At 60.2% G+C, this 18,360-nt stretch overlaps 1 protein-coding gene across 4 annotated transcripts in view; it reads left to right on the forward strand.

Moving 5' to 3' along the window:
* Window positions 1–18,360, forward strand: part of TNRC6C (trinucleotide repeat containing adaptor 6C) — a 64,401-nt gene that overhangs the window by 37,445 nt on the left and 8,596 nt on the right. For 3 of the 4 annotated variants that reach the window (XM_036034202.1, XM_028520557.2, XM_036034200.1), the window contains 13 exons: window positions 1,881–2,102; window positions 3,693–3,859; window positions 6,294–6,374; window positions 7,515–7,572; window positions 9,080–9,222; window positions 9,412–9,561; window positions 10,721–10,864; window positions 11,526–11,645; window positions 13,537–13,620; window positions 13,816–14,047; window positions 15,464–15,631; window positions 16,475–16,666; window positions 17,379–17,522. In XM_036034202.1, the coding sequence (XP_035890095.1) occupies window positions 1,881–2,102; window positions 3,693–3,859; window positions 6,294–6,374; window positions 7,515–7,572; window positions 9,080–9,222; window positions 9,412–9,561; window positions 10,721–10,864; window positions 11,526–11,645; window positions 13,537–13,620; window positions 13,816–14,047; window positions 15,464–15,631; window positions 16,475–16,666; window positions 17,379–17,522 (1,905 nt within the window). The remainder of the gene's footprint in view (window positions 1–1,880; window positions 2,103–3,692; window positions 3,860–6,293; window positions 6,375–7,514; window positions 7,573–9,079; window positions 9,223–9,411; window positions 9,562–10,720; window positions 10,865–11,525; window positions 11,646–13,536; window positions 13,621–13,815; window positions 14,048–15,463; window positions 15,632–16,474; window positions 16,667–17,378; window positions 17,523–18,360) is intronic. The other variant, XM_036034201.1, reaches the window with a different exon arrangement.

Raw genomic sequence — 18,360 nt, forward strand, 5'->3', positions numbered from 1 at the left:
GTGGTCTTTAGCTTCGAGTGATGATTATCCTTCCACTTATTCTTAAGGTTTTGAAACGTGCTTGCAAACCATTTGCCTTCTATATAAAAATATTCTATAGACATTTGTGCCACTTTAATATAAGGAATTAAAAACCCTTTGTTAAAAACTATAATTACCGTAGTCTTAAATATTTACTTAGTTTAGATTTAGTTAAATAATTTGTAGTATTGTTGCCTTCCAAAGAGATGGCAGTACAAGGGTGATAAAGTTTAGGTGAATTCTTTAATTACCTAAATAAATTAATATTTTTACAACTGATTGGCTTTTAGTAACCCCTCAATTATCATTCCAAAACACCCATAATTTGAATGAGCTGTGTTAGTTTTCCCAATTTAATTTTGTCCCTTCGGTTTGTAAAACTACTTCATGGTTGGCAGTCGCTGGCAGTAACTGGTTGGGACTAACCTTCCTGTTATCAGTAATAACTTATATAATACGCCGCTCAGCACAGAGCTTGCCATTAGAAACGACCCAAGGCCCTGGCAGGGCAGCTCAGTTGCTGAGCGCGTTGTCCCGATGCTCCAAGGGTACTGGTTCGATCCCAGTCAGGCGCGTGCAAGAAGCAGCCAGTGAGCGCACAGATGAGCGGAACGAGTCAGTCTCTCTGCCTCTCGTCTTCTCCCTCCCCTCCCCTCTCGCTAAAACCAGTAAGTGGAAAAATTAAAATGACGCAGTGGTTGAATGTCCTTTGGTCACTAATGAATATTATTGTATTTCATTAGAATAAAACACGTCAAGGGGACTGACCCTATTTTTAGTCAGAAAATTCGTGTTTTCTAATTGAGACAGAGATATCCATGTGCCAGCCAAACAGTTTAAACTCTGTGGTTAGCTTTGCATCTCATGCCTTCTGTTCTTCTGTTCGAAACAGTCACGTTTCTGTCTCTGAGACACCGTACCGGTCTGAAGGTGACAGCTGACGCGAACTGTCGTTAAGGCTTTCAGTGGTGCTGGGGGGGGGGGGGGGGGGCGTGGTGAGCAGAAGCAAAATGATCAGAGTGTGCGTTGCTCCAGGGGAGCGAGGTGTACGTATGTAACGTAAACTGTTTTCTGGCCGAAGTGTAGAGGGGGGGACCGTACTGTGGCCTGGCCCTGTGACATCTGTGCCACAGATGGTAATGCCTGACCTTCTGGAATCATGAGGTACCCTGATCAAGTGCCAGTCCCAGGTCAGCAAGCTCTGGTGACAAGACTGGGCGGAGGGAGAAGGAAGAATTTCTGGAAAACACTTGCAGTCACTGTGTGCACGCTGGGACCACCCCCCAGCCCAGACCAGACCCACAGCTCCACCACTGGGTCCCCATCTGAAAGACAAAGGCTTCAGCTCTAACTCACCCCCCCCCCAAACCCCAGGGGCACCTGGGGGCTGTGTGTGTTCTCTGCCCCTGTTTAATCTGCCCAGTCTTCCCATTTCTTTGCCCGCATCTGTGTCTTTGATGGTTGGTCAAAAGATAAGCAAGAATAATTTCTCAATGTGTATTTACAACTTGCAAATTTTTCTTTTAAGGAAATAATGTAACAAAACTTCTTTTAGGTTGTTACCTATAATACCAGAAGTAAAAAAGCTACTTCTTAATCTTAGTTTTAAACTGTGCTTTTAAATACGATTATGATGCAAATACTGTGAATGTAATGGTCTTTAATGGGGTCAAGAGGGAGAAAATTGCAACTCTAAGAAGCTAAACAAATCTGATTAGATTTAATGTGTCCTTTTCGCTTTCTACTAAAAGCCCTCCTGAAGATAGATTATCTCAAAACTGTGTTGGATTTGAAATTACTGTTTTCACTTTCCCTGTTTCACTTCTGTTGCTCTCTCTGCCCCGCGGGGCCCTTCGCAGTCTCGTCAGGCTGGGGGGAGATGCCCAGTGTGCACTCGAAGGCCGAGAACTCTTGGGGAGAGCCGTCCTCCCCCTCTACCCTGGTCGACAACGGCACAGCAGCCTGGGGCAAGCCGCCCGGCAGCGGCAGCGGATGGGGGGACCAGCCCACGGAGCCAGCGGTGACCTTTGGGAGAGCCGGCGCGCCAGCCCCAGCCCCAGCCCCAGCCCTGTGCAAACCAGGTAGGACGAGCACCGGCCTGCCCGCCCTGATGGCTCAGAGCAGTTTCTCTAGAGGGATGCTCCCTGTTGGATTTCAAGCATTAAGTCTTAGGACACTTCCCTCATTTCCTTTACGCTTTAAAATTAACATTGACTGAGGCCGTGAAGAAACATTTGCTGTGTCTGACACACGAGCACCAAGGGGCTTCACGCGGAGCCTAGCTTCCCTTTTCGAAAGATAAATAGTTAAAAGGACCAGAACGACACAGCCCGTAGCCTCCACCCTTCTGCAGCACGGCCGCCCGGCCGCTGCCGCGAGCGGTCGGAGCCGGCCGTCTTCCCCGTCTGCGGCTGGGCTTGGGCACGCTCGCCGCCCCGCCCAGCGGTCCACCGCGTCCTGCCTTGCTCTTGTCTTGGAAACAAAGTTCTGCTCTGGGTACTCCAGGTTCATGCTCTTTCTCTCCTCTTTGTTCCCTCCCTCCCTCCCTCCCCCATGGAAAACGCGCTGCATTTTCCTCCCGCTGTCTGAGTGTGATGAGTGCAGATAGAAATGTGCTCTTACAAGTGTCCAGAGCGCGTTTGCCGAGGGGAGTCCCCTGTGAGGTGCGGGTGTTGGCCAGTGTGGTCCTTTTGATGTTAGTATGAGGCTGCTGATTGAAGTCTGAGGCTCAAGTCAACACAGCTGCAGAAGCCGCACATTTTCTCTGGACACTCTGTGTGTCTTAGATCTCAAAATGCAACTCCAATAGCCACCGTTTCGGTCCCTGGCTCACCCTGGGCAGCATGCTCCACGCCTGCCGTCCCGCTGGACTGTTTATTCCCCTCCTGTTGCTCCCCGTCACGCATCTGAAGGAGAAGTCAGCTTCTGGGTGTCGGGCGGGGGTCACGTGCTGTCTGGAGGCGGCACGTCTGTCTTTCTGATTGGTCCTCAGGGGCCCGACGATGTGCCCGTCAGCCTTGGGCGCACCGCCCCTCCGCGGCCTGCAGTCTCCGGTGGACCGTGCTACCCCTGTCTTTGGCCTACTTCAGGTTCTCCCGGGAAGGGGAAATTTAGATAAACTTGACACCAAAAATTATTTTGTATTTTAAGAAAGGAGAAAAAATAATACCCTGAAGTAAAAGCTCAGTGCTCAGCCTGTAGCTCCACCTGCCTGGGGCTGCGGCTGCCCCCTCCAGGTATTCTGGGGCAGCTCCTGGGAGCTGGTCGGAGACAGAGGCCTCGGGATGCAGCCACAGACCTGCTGCGCCCCCCATGGTCCCCAGGCGACTCCTGGGGTCACGCTGGGGCACCCTGGTCGACACAGCCGACCGCTGCAGGTTTGGGTCCAGCGGTGACATTTTCAGGGCTCTGTGTGTTGCTGGCCATGGGGCCCCATAGAGGCGGCCACTCTCTCCCGTGGCCCAGGGATTAGTGTGAGAATGTCCGTGCATCCATGTGACCCGTGGGGTCCGCCCCGGGGGTTGGAGCAGCACAGACGAGAGAGGGCTGGCGTTCGGACAGAAAAGCGCGTCCACTGGGCCCTTCGGTCTGGGGGAAGATAGGCGACAGTACCGCTCCCCCAAATGACGGGAATGACCAATTTGACGAGTTCGTGTTCGCTCTCTTTCTAGCTTCAAAATCTATGCAAGAAGCCTGGGGCAGTGGTGGGGACGACATGAGCCTCGGTCCCAGTCAGTGGGAAGACGAAGAAGGGGGCATGTGGAACAATGCTGCTTCCCAGGAAAGCACCTCCTCCTGCAGCTCCTGGGGGAACGCCCCCAAAAAAGGACTCCAAAAGGTGTGCGCGCTCTCGGGGGGGGGGGCAGGACGCTCCCTCAGACACGCACGCAGCTTCGCACGGCACCCTCAGTTAGCGGCGGCGGCGGGTCGGCCTTGGGGCCTTGAGGACTCCGGGAGTCCCCGGGAGCCTGTCGGGGGTCTCTGCTCAGCGCAGGGTGGGGTTTTCTGGAGGCCGCACGGGACCGCTGTCACAGCAAAGCAGATGCGGAGGCGGGCGGGGGGATCAGCGCACAGCAGCGCCTCGCTTCTCCCGCCCCTCCCTCCGCAGGGTCTGTCCAGAGCGCGGAACTGTTTTCCACTTAAGTGCCTCCATTAACGCGATACACTGGTTATTTTTTAAACAAATGTTTCTAAATTTCTCAGTGTTCACTGCTAATGCAGTACACGTTGGTGGACATGGGTCCCGAGCCCCAGAGGTCCATCCCTGGGCCGCCGGGGCGGACCGGTCGGTTGTCCTGAGACACGCAGCCGCCCTCTGGGAAAGCCTAAGTAACAGGCACCACGGGAGCTCCTGAGTAGATCACAAAAGTAGATGCGAACGAGAAAAAGACGCGGCGTGAGATCGTTTTTCGGACGGCACTGCGGGGGCGGGGCCTGTCTAGCTGTGCTGGCGGCCTGAGCGGGGGGGGGGGGGGGGGGGGGGGGGGGGGGGGGGGGTGGAAACGGTAGTGGGCAAAGACACAGCTGCCTGGCGGAAACGCCAGAGTGTCCGGTCGAAACACAGACGACCGCCTGCAGAAAGGGTTTGTAATTCACGTCGAGGGGAAGGCTGCCCTCCCTGGCGTGTAAAGAAGGCCCCGGAAACTGGTCTTCCTAAGGCCAACCAGTACCCCGACAGAAAACCCGCAGAGAGCGCGAACAGACGGTTCATAGGACAGGAACGCAAACAGCCCCTAACCCGGGAGGGCCGTCGGCCTGGCCTGCGGCGTTCAGTCCAGAACAGCCGAAAGAGGTGCCGTCTCTAACCTGAGACCCGCGGAACGCCGCTTTAGTGAGCACGCTCTGCTGGGGGCGGGGCCACGGCATCCCGCTTCGCAGGCAGCACGCAGGAGAGCGCCGCCCAGCGGAGGGCGCTGTCTGCCGCAGCGACCAGCTCTGCACGGCGCTCCCTCTGGTCATGGGCCTGGCAAGTGGCATTTGTACACAGTTTCCTGTTGCAGCGTTTTTCGGTAAAAAAAAAAAAATTAAATGCACATCGATGGGGTAACTGGTTCAACTATGCCACATCCATATTGTAGAAAGCTAAACAGATATTTTAAAAGAAATCCCCTATGTGTTAATAGGAAAAGATCACCGAAATGGTAAATAAAAAGGGTAAGATGCACACAAAATGAGTGCAATACACTTGTATACAGTACTGCAGTATCATGGCACTTTGGAGGGGAGGGGAGAAGGGACAGAAGTGTGTCTGAGTGTGAGCACACGCACTGGTGGCCCCCACGGGACTAGAGAGTCCGCAGGGGTGAGGAGGGCACCGCTCAGAGTGGGCTTTCCTCAGAGAGCGCAGGGACCGGGAGGGCGGGCGGCTGGCGGGGGCGGGAGGCGCGTCCGCGGGTGCCCTTGCCCCACTGGCAGGTCGTGTGAACGGAGCAGTCAGTGTTCGAGCAGTTTCCATGGAGGAGAGCGTTCAGTTGTCAGTGAGCGGGACCCGGAGGCTAAAATCAGGGTTCTCGGGCGCAAGGGGTAGCTGGGATTGCAGACAGAGGAGGGGAGTCTTCTTACCAGCAGGCTGGCAAGTAACCCAGTTGGGGGGGGGCGCGCTGCCTCCTCAAGGAGAGGCCCGTCGGGTGAGGGGGGTCCCCCCACCGTCGCCGCTGTCCCCGCGCCCCGGCCTGTGGTCAGGGCGGGCTCCGTTCTGGAAAGCCCCATGGGGGAGGACTTCTTGTGCTGTGTGGGGGTGGTGGGGCTGCAGCTTTGTGACGGGGGAGGGAGAGCCCCTCACCCCCTCTGCCCTCAGGGCCGTGAGCGAGGAAGAGTTGATACAATTAACAGGTTTTTCTGTTCCTTCTTACTGCCTTTTTTGTTCTGTTGGAAGGGACCCCCTGCGTTCTGTCATCTTTTAGAACAAAGCTTACGGGAGGGGGGAATGCAGTTTTTAGTGAACTCCGAGCAGTATTCATGTCAGCAGAGGGCTGTGTCGGGGGGCACTTCCTGCAGGTGTTTGATGCTGGGAGGGACGCGTGCTTGTGAGGAACTAGAGCCGTTGTCGGGAGCAGAATTGCCTTGCCTTAAACCCACGAATCCCCCGCGTGGCCCCCTGCGGCACCCCACAGAGCCAGCCACAAGACAGCGTCGGGGACACAGCACTCCCCGACAGCACTACAGAGAGATTCGGGGGCTCTCAGAGTTGTGTGACCTTCAGGTGCCTCCCGTGTCCAGGAGAAATGCACGCACATGTGCTCACGCGCCCCCCCCCCCCCCACTCGTTCCAGGGCGTGAAAGCATCCGGCAAGCAGGACGAGGCCTGGATCCTGAACCGGCTCATCAAACAGCTCACGGACATGGGCTTCCCGGTGGGTGCCTGGCTCTCTCTCGTTCTACTGCGCCCCCCCCCCCCCCCCCCCCGTGCTCCGTGGGTCCCCTCCCGCACGGCCCCCGTGTGTCCTTTCCACACTGGACTCGTGCGACAAGGAAACGCCCTTTCATCTGGGCGCTTGCGTTTAGGGCTCACTGCTTTGAGCCGCAGCGAAGAGCCGCGTCCCTTCTCTCGAGGAAGGCACGAGGGCCTTTTCCTGGAATTGAGTTTTCACTGGTTCGTGCAGTCCTAGCGTTTCATCCATGATGGGAAGCGAGTCTGTATCGGTCTGCACAGCAGACCGACCAAACCGCAAGAGAAAGCCTGGTGCGGAGGGAGGCTTCCTGTCCAGGAGAAGAGCCCTAAGGGAGCCCGGTCGGCTCCCGAGTCTCAGGGCGTGTGCACGGAGCCCAGAACCTCGGACGCGCCTCTGAGAGGGGCCGCCGTCCGTCTGGGCCCTGCGGTCAGGGGCGGAGGGCAGGGGAGGCCACCTGCCTGTGCCAGGCAGTCCCTCCAGACGCCTGTCTCCACGCGCGTGTGCGGGGGGGTGCTTGTCTTGTGGGCGCTGTGGGCGCCTCCTGAGAGAGAGTCCGGCGGGGGGCGCTGCCTGCTCCACGTGGGACGCAGGCCCCCCCCGCCCCGAGCAGGGCCCCAGGCCCGGCGGGCCGTGGGAGGGAGACGAAGGGCAGTCCCGGGCCCGATGTCACAGCGAGCCCCTGTGCTTCGTTTCTCGTTCCCCGGGGGTTAACAGCAGAGCCCGGAGTCCCTGAAGGAGAGCATGGACCTCCGCGCTTCAGCTCTCGCGCTGACACACGCACAGCCGCAGGGGCACGGGGCGGGTGGTGCCGGGGCGGCCCTGCCGTCCTGGCCGAGGTGTGCGCCACGCCCCAGGGCGCGGTGCACGGAAGTGTGAGGGGCAGCTCGGGGCTCGAGCCGGCTCGCTGCATTGTGTCCTTCCCCCGGCTTTTTATGTGCGGAACACTCTCCTCCACCGCAGCAGTGAGAGAGTATTTGCAATTCTGAAGCCTAATAACATTGGGTCAATAACAAGCGCTTCCCTGAGCTGATGGTGATTAACTCCTTGCAAGCGTTTCCTTTGGCTAACATGCCCGTCTAACGAAAACTCTGTTTCCCCCAGAGAGAGCCAGCCGAAGAGGCCTTGAAGAGTAATAATATGAATCTTGATCAGGCCATGAGTAAGTAGTGTGCACACTCGGAGTCTGTCTTCTCAGAGGTCCCGCAGCGAGCGTCTCACTGCCCCGTGGGTTACTGGTGGAACCCGTGCTGGGTGGACAGGACCAGCCCCAGCAGCGGGGAACTGTGTGATGTGCCCTAAGCCTGGAGCAGATTTGGGGACTGTGGGCTGTGGGGACAAAGGACCAAATGCCACCTTGAGCCATGTTTGCTTTTTTCATCGTTTTCCAGAGCTTCGACAATTAGATGAGGTCCCCCCCCCCCTTTTTTGAGTGAGATAGTAAGGACACTCGTGGAGAAAGGCCCCGGACCACACGCCAGCCCTCACGCCTCGCTGGCTGAGCTCTGGCTCTCGCTGAGACTGCCAGGAATGAGCCCCCGGTCCTGGAGCCGCCCTGACCCGTGACTGTCACGTTAGGGGCTCCGTGTGAAGACGGGGTCGCTCTGGTCGGCCGGCCAGCCCTGGCCTCATTTTACCCACGTCTCTGTTCAGAGACCTGATTCCACACACATTTCTCACAAGTAACTGCACGCCGTGTTCCTTATCATGAAAACTGGTTGACGAGGGTTTAACGTTTCCCTGGCGAGGTGCCTGCCCGTAAATTTCTTGGGCTTTCAGGCTCACACCTGCGCTGCCGTCTACACACTTTTTCCACCGGTCCCCTCGCGAAGCTGCCTCTTTCCCACAGCTCTGTGCACACGGCGGGCCCTGCCCGGGCGTCCTCGCCCCCTTTTTCTGGCCCAAGCGGTCCCACCTGACCTCCACGCTCCCTCCGTGGAGTGCTCAGGGACCCCGCCGCCAACCAGAAGCACCAAGACGTGCAGACGTGGTGCTGAGTGGGCCACAGAGCACGCCGGCCTGCTGGGGGGGAGCTGGGGGCAGGGCGCCGTGTTGTCAGGGCTGAGCGGGGAGCGAGTGTGCGAGGCAGGCAGTCCCCACCGCCCGGCACGCTCCAGAGGGCCCTGGGAGTGCTGCGGCCCCTGGTCCGGGCCGCCAGAGGACGGCACCGGCAGATGAGTGCCCAAGGACGGGACCTGCCAGCAGCGGGGATCCACTTCGTGATCGCGTGCAGGGCCCGGTGCAGGTGCAGGGCAGCAGCTGCCGGAGGACAGGCGGGGCGAGCTGGGGAGACGCTTCTGACCTTTGCCACTGAGAAACAGACAGAGGGGCCGAGCGCCAGTGGGCAGCCTCCCCAGCCAGAGAGCCCCAGGGCCGGACTCCAGACTCCGCAGTCCTCGCTGTGTTGGGGCACCCAGCAAATGGAAATCGTGGCTGTGGGGGGGCAGGGCAGCTGTGTTAGACGGGTGGCTCGGGGACGTCCCCTCTCAGAAAGTGCCCGCTGAAGGGGGGTGGTCCCAGGATCAGCCCAGCCCAGCCCTGAGGGGCGGTGCGGCCAGATGGAGTGGGGGCTGAGAGCGGCGCCCCCCGTTTCCTGGGGGTCCAGGGTCTCGCACTCAGCGTCGCGGCCGACCCTCAGGCGGCTGTCTCGGGTTTCTGGCGTGCTCTAGGTGCTCTGCTGGAAAAGAAGGTGGACATGGACAAGCGTGGACTGGGAGTGACCGACTACAATGGAATGGTCACCAAACCCCTTGGCTGCCGCCCACCAATCTCCAAAGAGTCTTCCGTGGACCGCCCCGCCTTTCTTGACAAGGTGTGAATTCAGGTGTTTTTTGTCTGTTTAACAAGAGGTGTTTTTCATTCTATCGGTGTCTGTTCTGCCGCACTGTTGCTCCTCTAATTCTGTTTTCACGCACACCCCGTACGTGCCCTCGGGAAACTGCCGTGCGCCCTGTCCGCGGGCGGGCACCGCACACGGCTCACCCTGTCTCTCTCCGTTCAGGACGGCGGCCTCGTGGAAGAGCCCACGACTTCACCATTTTTGCCTTCGCCAAGCCTGAAGCCCCCCCTTTCGAACAGTGCACTCCCGAATCAGGCCCTGGGCGGGGTCGCCTCAGGGCTGGGCATGCAAAACTTGAATTCTTCTCGACAGGTAAGGCCCCTCGCTGGGGGACGACGGTGTGGCCTCTGTCTTGCCTGCCTTTGAGAAGGCTGGGACACAGGCTTTCATGTTTTAACCAGCGTCGTGTTCTAGAGTGTGGTCAGACATGTAAAGGTAGTTACAACCCTGTGAACGTCGTTTTTCACGTGACTTGCTGGTATCAGGGCTCAAGCTCAGTTCTTGAGATTTAACTATATTTGGAAGAAATGCTTAGAAATTGTATTTCTTTTTCCACGTACCTAAAACGTGTTTGAGTTCAGCTTACTTGGTACTAACTTACTGCTCGTTTAAATGGTACATAAATCGAAACCTTAAATGTCTTCCTCTGCCGAAAAACACCACCTTGCCCCCTTGTTCTCAGAAAGAGGGAGGGCACCTCCTATAAGGTCCTCGGTGACTCTCAGAGCCCGTCAGCACTTCCCCCCGCCTTGGACCCTCCTGGGGAAGGGAAGTCACTGTCGGTCAGGCCTGAGGGCGGGCCTGAGGGTTTTGATTGGCAGCTGGCTGTTCGGTGTCCCTTTCCTGCCCCAGACTCTCCTGAAGGAGAGGGTGCGGAGCAGACCGTGCCCATCCCATTGGAGAACGCCTCTTCCTGCTGATTGTGTCCTGGACGAGGCTCACGCGCACACGTCTTTGAGACTTCTAAGTAGCTGCGGTGGCACCGAGGGTGGCCGAACAGTCCCAAGCGTGCCTGTTGTCCCGGCCAGCCATCAGCAGTGTGTCTCCCACTGTCTGCAGCGTTCCCGGCTGCCTGGCCTTCGGCCCGGGGCAGTTCGGCGGGACGCCTGCCACCTGCAGGCCACGGCCCCGGGAGCACGCAGCGCTGCTGCCCGGACGTGTCCGTTCGTGCGACTCCAGGGCTCGCCGCTGTGGGAGCAGCGCTGTGTCACCCCAGTTCCTTTTCACATGACGGCCTTGTCTCAGGACACTTCGACCCGGCGCGTCTGTGGTTTAAGACACAGGCTGGCCCCCGGGGCTGATTCTCACCATCCGCAGCCCGTTTACGCAACAGTTAGTAAAGCGACGCCTTGGTGGGAGTTACGAAGGGATTGGAGACCCTGTCGCGTTCCTGTTCAGGAAGACAGATTGTTTGCCACCGTGGCCCTGTCGTTCCGACTCTGTGACGACTCTGTCCCCCCGTCCCCCGCAGATACCGAGTGGCAGTCTGGGCGTGTTTGGCAGTAGCGGAGCAGCACAAGCCAGGAGCATGCCGCCACCGCAGCCGCCCATGCCGCCGCTGAACCCCTCCCAGCCCGGTCTCCGTGCGCAAGTGCCTCAGTTTCTATCCCCTCAGGTGAGACCTGCCGTCGTAACAGGACAGAGCGCACAGTGGGGGTACTGCAGTCCAGTGGCCGGCCCCCGATTGGTTCAGGGCAGTGAGTTCCAGGCAAAAAGGTGCCCTTGACCGTTGACCGTCAAGGTCAGGGCTGGCAGAGCCATGCAGGTGCAGGTGCCGCAGGAGAGGCTGGGGGCACTGTGCTCACTGAGAGGAGTGTCTGCTTCCTCCCACGAGCAGGGGGACCGATTCCTGAGCCCGTAAACTCAAGAAGGGGCCCCCCCCCCCCCCCCCCACTTCCGGGACAAGACCCACTGGTCGCAGGCACGGTGCCATCGACGAGGGGGTGTGCACCTGCCTCCCTTGCCTCGGGCCTGCTGACTGTCACTGTGACGGGCACCCGGAGTCACTCCTAGAAGGGCAATGAGAAAGTTACTGCATAACCAGAACGTTTGGAGGGAGAAATCTCCTTCCTTCCTCCTGTCCCCTACCTTCTTCCTTCCTTATTCCTCACAGAAGCGTGTTAACTAGTGTTAAGAGGTCCACAAGTGTTTTGTAATGTTCACTCACGAGACGAGTTAAGTATTGTTTAGTTAGCAGTTCTGAGTGCGGGAACGGCGCAGGGAAGAAGATGCCCTCACAGTGACCCGCTGCCCCGGGCGTGTTTTGTGTCGCGCAGGTTCAAGCACAGCTTTTGCAGTTTGCAGCAAAAAACATTGGTCTCAACCCTGCACTATTAACCTCGCCGGTTAACCCTCAGCACATGACGATGTTGAACCAGCTCTATCAGCTGCAGCTGGTGAGTGGGCGGGCCCGTCCAGGTCGCGTTCCGGAGCGCAGCGACAGCGCTCCCTGACCCTCGCAGCCACGGCGTGTGCGTGGGCGTGCAGCACCTGGCTGATGAGAGGAGTCCGGGCACGCTGCTTTGTCGTAGAGACGTTTGCGTTGTGAACGGTCAGAACAGGTGGCGAGTCTTTCACTTGGCGGTGCTTTCCCTGCGTGAGTGAACTCTGGTTCGCAGACTCTCCCCCACCCACCCCCAGTCGGGCGTGCGGCAGCTTGAGCTCCCGACCAGCCCTCCCGGTCCAGAGCCTCTCGTCCCCACCGCAGAGCACGACAGAGCACGAAAACCCGCTCCGGTGGCTGCTTCTGACCCCTTCTGAGGGTGGAGCACGCACTGCCGCCCTGGGAGCGCGAGAGGAGCCACTTCCGCACAGAGCGGATGCCTTAGACATGGGGGCGAGCCGCTCACCCCGAACCCCTGCCGAGGAGGGCTGATGCGATGCGGCCTCATCCTTGTTGAAGTTTCGTGATTGAACGTGTCTCGAATGCTGAATGTTTAATGGTCTCGGTGCTTCTATAAAAGGCCGTGTCCTCACGTCTAGGGACACGGCGAGTGTGTGTGCACTGAGCTCCACGTGCATTGCTCCTGCTTTAGTACGATGACACCTGATCTGCTCAGAGGTCTGTCCCACGACTCCACCTCCTCGGGAATGCCCAGGAATCGTGAAGGGAAAAGGGCCCGTCCTGGGCGCGCTCAGTCCAGCCCAGGGAGCGTCCGCTCTCCCCAAGGCACCCCAGCAGGAAGGAGAGGGAGCATGTCCTAGAGACAGTCACGGCCTTCAGGGAGCGCCCGGGGCTCGGGACGGGGGTCGGGCCACCGCTGGACTGTCAGGGAGACAGGCCAAACCTCAGGTGGAGAGGACCGGGCACGGCGTTTGCAGCTCCGCCACGACACGTGGCTGGTTGTGTGTCTGGCTGTGGCGCTGCCGCTCTGAGTCCTTGACTCACGCGCTTCGTTGACCCTGCGTGGGAGGGGCCCCGGGAATGCCGAGTTATGTTCAGTGCGTTCTGATTTGAAAGCAACACGTACTGTCTCCACATTTTTTCCAGAAAAATGGGTAAAAGAACATTCCAGTGCATTCTACGATTACGTTTTAGGACCTGTAGGGTTCACTTACGTGAAGTATTTCATTCCTTCGTAAGTAATCCTGCAGATTAAGGAGGCATTTCCAATAGTGCGGCCTCTCCATTTGCTTGGATTCTGTTTTCATATAGCCTCTTGCCAAAAACTGCCCAGAAAATCCATGTTGTATGAAAAAACTGACGACATCGAAGCGACATTTTGAAACAGACGACCAGACCTTCTGCATTTGCGTGCGGAAGAGGGTCAGGGTCGCCGGTTCGTGGACGGGGTCTGTGTCAGACGTGTCACGGGTCTGGCTTCAGGCTCCACGGGGTCGGAGTGCGTCCCGCCGCGCCCGACGCGACTGACGAGCCCGTGGGCGGGCGGTGTTCCGTCCCCGGGCAGGGAACCGCCTCTGAGCCGCTGTGGACGGCTTTAGTCTGTGTCGTTATAAGAATAGGTGTTTTTTTTGTTTGTTTTTTGTTTTGTTTTGTTTTGTTTTCCATTTTCCCTCTTTTCACTTTAATTTCAGTTTGTGCGATTGACCAGGAGAACTCTGATCTCCTCGCTAACTGAAAAACACCCTGGCATGCTCCATCTCCAGCAGGGGCGCGGCCTGGGGCTCTCTCTAGGAACCCCGCCCCCCCCCCGGGAGGGCACTGGGAGGGCACTGCGCCTTCCAGAGAGGCCCCGTGGCACTCAGAGTGTGGCAGCCGCAGTGTGGTGCGGGGAGCGCGGGCCGGTGGCCGCGTCTCAGCGCCCTGGTCGCCCCCTCTGTCGGCAGGCGTACCAACGTTTACAAATCCAGCAGCAGATGCTCCAGGCCCAGCGGAACGTGTCCGGACCCATGAGACAGCAAGAGCAGCAAGTGGGTGCCGGCAGGGCTCGGCGGGGCCGTGGGCGCGCGGATGGGCCGGTCCCCTGTCCCGGGCTTCTCTCCCGCTTAGCCTCCCCCTCCGCAGGGCCCGAGGTCACCCGGGTTCGGGAGGAGGTTGGCGGTGGGGACTGGCCCGGGGGCGGCCGGGACCGCTGCCCCCGCTCACGTGCGCGCGTCTGCCGCCAGGTTGCGCGCACAATCACTAACCTGCAGCAGCAGATCCAGCAGCAGCAGCGCCAGCTGGCCCAGGCCCTGCTCGTGAAGCCCCCGCCGCCCCCGCCGCACCTGTCTCTGCACCCCTCTGCAGGCAAACCGGCCATGGACAGCTTCCCCCCGCACCCTCAGGCCCCCGGCCTGCCCGACCTGCAGACCAAAGAGCCGCAGTCTTCGCCCAGCACCTTTGCTCCTTACCCTCTCGGTGAGTCTCCGCCCACGTGGCGAGTCTCCGCCCACGTGGCGCCCCGGTTCGTGCGGGACGCGCGTTCCCGGCAGGCTGCGAGCGGCTCTCGGGCCTCGTGCTGACAGGACCGCTGTAAATACTCCAGGGCGACCTCTTCCGAGCAGCACTGGCCAAAGTGCCCGGGTCACCTCGTGCCCCTTGTCGAAGCTGCAGTCGCTCCGCTCCTGGGTCGCTCCTGACTTGCCTCAGCTGCCGCCGTCACCCGGCCTCGGCTGCGGGGAAGGGGGTGGCACGGTTTTCCGGTCAAGGTGTTCGGGTCTCTGTGACCCGGGCACTTCTTTAAAGTGATAGGCCCCCTCGCCCGACTGGGTGTGCGCCCGCGGAAGGGAAGGCAGTCGTGAACGCAGAGCCTGCAGACGGGCAGCTCGCACGTGCGAAGGTCTTTGCTCGGGTCTGCACGGTGTGCGTGTGTGTTCACTGCTGACACTCAGAAACTGGAGTTTCAGATGTCAGTGACTCCCGGCTTCTCTTGAATGGCGGCGTTCGGGCTGCGTTGGTGCGGGCCCGGCAGCACCTGCTGGCTCGGGACAAGCGCTGCCCCCACCCGGCCCACCACCCTGGGCTGCATTGCCCACTCGGCCCGTGCAGGCACCTCGTTTGCAGCCCTGACTGAAGGGGCGAACAAAAGCGCTGAGCCCCCCGCTCAGGGCAGAGGTTCACCGGGGCCTGTGAGGTGGGCCTGCAGCTCGGGGCGCCCCTCAGGCCTGCTGCGCTGCGCTCCCCTCCCGGCGGTGGTGCTGTCCGGCTCCGGACCGGCGTCCCCACCCGGAGCTCTGCTCTAGCCTGCCCGTCGCCCTCCCCACCCTCTTCGTTAGCCCAGCACAGCGCCGGGCCGTGCTGGAAGCCCCCGGTAAACCCAGGGCGGCACAGCACGCCGCGCCAGCAGAGGCCGCCACGGCACCCGCACTCTCAGACGGGCCTGCGCCCCGGGAGTCGTTCACGGTCAACCGGTGAACACCCTCCGAGTGGACGGGAAGGCAGCCCGTTAGAGGCAGACTGGAGTTATCCCGGCCAGCTCGTTCCGGGGGCCCTCAGACCACTCCTCCCGGCTCGGGGAGAGGTTTCGATCTGGCGATCTCCACGAGAGACCTGAGATCAGAAAAGGCTCCCCTGGCGGGTTGGCCCTGTCCTGTGTTTCTGTGAGTGGGCAGCCTCGGGACCCTGCCGAGCACTGGGGAAAGCCGAGCGGAGACCCGCTGGTCTTCCTCCGACGAGGACTGCTTACCGCCTCTCCGCCCGAAAGCGGCGCGGCTCCTTTCCCTCCTGTCCCGCGCCGGTATCGGGTGTCAAGGGTCCGGCTGCGGACCGAGTCTCGCTGAGGCTCCAGGCGCGCTTTAGGGAGCCGCCCCGCCCTGACGGGGCCTCTCTCCGTAGCTGGACTGACCCCCAACGTGAGCGTCGGCAGCATGGACATGACTGGCGGTTTGCCGGTGAAGGACCCGTCTCAGTCCCAGTCGCGCCTCCCTCAGTGGACACACGCCAACCCGATGGACAACATGCCCGGTGCTGCTTCTCCTCTCGACCAGAACCCCGGCAAGCACGGTACGGCCGAGCCCCGGCGTCCAGCCGCGTCGCGGGCTCTCCCCTTGCCACCCAGGCTGCAGCTGTCCTCTGGGCGGCAGTGCCGGGGGCTGCCCAGAGACGCCCCGTCCCCCTGCAGAGGACGTGGGGTCCCAGCTGGTCGGGGGCCTGCTCCCTGAGCCCTCGAGCACCCCGTCTTAGCTGCCGGCCCCGAGGACGGAGGTGCCCCGAGCAGCAGAGAGGACAGGCCACAGCCTGCATCGTTTCCCTACATCCGTGGCCCTCTTACATCCGTGGTCCTCTTACATCCGTGGTCCTCTTACATCCGTGGTCCTTGACAGAAGTGTTGGACTACTGAGCAGAGGGGCTTTTTAATAAAAGGGTAACATGCAATAGGAAACGAAAAGCTTAGAAAGGGGGAAGAAGCAAAAGCACTACTGAGCACTGGAGGTGACCTCCGTAAGCATCCAGTGTGGTTCTGAATTTCGTGGTAGCGTGAGCAGCAGAGGAAACGGGATAGGGCGTATCGTTTTCTCTTGATACAAAACGTTCTGAAAAGAAAAGAGCCTGATGGCGAGTTCTCCAGGACGGCGTCACATGCTGTGAGGGCGCCTCCCCGGGCCAGCTTCCCGCCCTGGGTGTGCGGTCCAGCGGGGCGTCCAGCGGGGCGTCCAGCGGGGTGTCCAGCGGGGCGAGCAGTACAACTCGTAGAAGAGTTTCCCTTTCGAGGACGAAGTCACTGGGTCTCAGAGAAGGCCGGACCGACCACACCGGCCGCTCGCACTCCGGACGAGGGCCGGACCTGGTGCTCGGCGGGGCGGGCTCGGGGTCCCCGCTCACTCGCTGCCCCCGCTGTGCCCGCAGGTGCTATCCCTGGAGGCCTGAGCATCGGGCCCCCGGCGAAGTCCTCCGTCGACGACTCCTACGGCCGGTACGACTTGATCCCGAGCAGCGAGTCGCCAGCCAGCCCTCCGGTGGCGGTCCCCCACAGCTGGTCACGTGCCAAATCTGACAGCGATAAAATCTCAAACGGCTCCAGCATCAACTGGCCCCCAGGTGAGAGCAGGCGCCACCTCATGCAGCGGCAGGGCGGGGCCCTCTCCGGGCCCCAGGGCGGGCAGTGAGGCCCCAGGAACCCAAGGCTCCTGGAGGGACAGTCCCGGGTGGGGTGGCTTCCTCACTGGAAAGCCACGGGTCAGATCAGCGCTGGTGCGGCTGGCGCTGCGCGCTTTTCCGTGGGCCCTCCTTTCGGTGGCAGGCGTGGTCGGGCGGCGCGGGACTCCGTCTGGTCTGGAGTCCCTGGGCCTCAGCGTACTGGCTGAGCCGTTTCACGTGGTGGCTGCAGTGCCTGGTTCTGCTCTGTTCCAGAGGGCCGCTGATTTACGAGAGCGAGCCTAAAACGTCCCTTCGGATTTAATTAGCAGATTATTGAAAGTTTGACTTATTTCGCAGATTATTAAAATTTCCAGCCCTGGCTGGCGTAGCTCAGTGGGTTGAGCACAGGCTGTGAACCAAAGGGTCGCCAGTTTGATTCCCAGTCAGGGCACATGCCTGGGTTGCAGGCCAGGTCCCCAGTGGGGGCCACGTGAGAGGCAACCACACATTGATGTTTCTCTTCCTCTCTTTCTCCTTCCCTTCCCCTCTGTCTAAAAATAAATAAATTAAATATTTTAAATAAATAAAATAAGATTTTCATAGATTGTCATGGAGCAACGTGAAGGTGCCTAATACTCCTGTTTTGATCTTCACTTTCTTTGGAATCTTCCAGAATTTCATCCTGGAGTTCCTTGGAAAGGACTTCAAAACATAGATCCTGAGAACGACCCCGACGTCACTCCTGGAAGTGTCCCCACCGGGCCGACCATCAACACCACCATACAGGACGTCAACCGCTACCTCCTCAAGAGCGGAGGTGAGGCGGCTGCCTGCGCTTGCGTGGGAGCGCCCCGCCGGGCCGGCGGAGCCCCGGGCGGTGGTGTGGGCTCTGAGCGGGTGCAGCCGGAGACACACGGGGGGGCTGCTTCCCCAGCTACACGAGGGGTGATTGGGTAGTGCCCGTGGTGACAGCGGAGGTGGGTTTGCCAGGTGTACTAACGTGCCGTGCTTTATAAGCAGTGTAAAGGCCACCTCGGCTTTTCCTGGGGGGGCCTATGCTGTGGCAGACAGCGGGCCTGGGCTCCCCCAGGGCACGGCTGCTTCCTTGGGCACAGCGGCGATGGCGGCGTCCCCGCCGTCGGCTGTCGGACGGCTGTGGGAGCTGCTCTGGCCCCAGTGGGTCGGTCTACTTGCCTCTCCCGCGCCACCTGGTCCTGCGCCGCACAGCTCTAAGACAAGCGTGGGGGGTTCGAGCCCTGGAGGCAGTCCCTGCCGGGAGCCCGCTGTCCCTGCATTTGCCACCAGGGCGGGAGGCCCCCGCCGCAGTCCCCGAGGTCAGCGCCCAGCACCCGCACGCCCACCGCCCGTACTTGGCTGAATGCAGTTCCCTCTGACCGCAGACACCACGGGTCCTTCCAGGACGAGCTGGGAACGGCTTGAGAAAAACCTCAGAGGGGCCTGAGTCTGAAGCGTTAGGAAGGCCAGGACGTAAAGCTGTGGGCGCACACACACACACACACACGAACAAGGCGTGCGCCGGTCCGTAGGCAGAGGACGCACGTGAGGAGGGCGTGTGGCTCACAGGTGTCTTCACGTGCACTCTGTGTCCCCACGCGCTTCCTGCCAGACTTGGAACCCGCGTCAGAACGCTGTGC

This window comes from Phyllostomus discolor, chromosome 8 (genome assembly GCF_004126475.2).
Source record: "Phyllostomus discolor isolate MPI-MPIP mPhyDis1 chromosome 8, mPhyDis1.pri.v3, whole genome shotgun sequence".
Classification (NCBI taxonomy): domain Eukaryota; kingdom Metazoa; phylum Chordata; class Mammalia; order Chiroptera; family Phyllostomidae; genus Phyllostomus; species Phyllostomus discolor.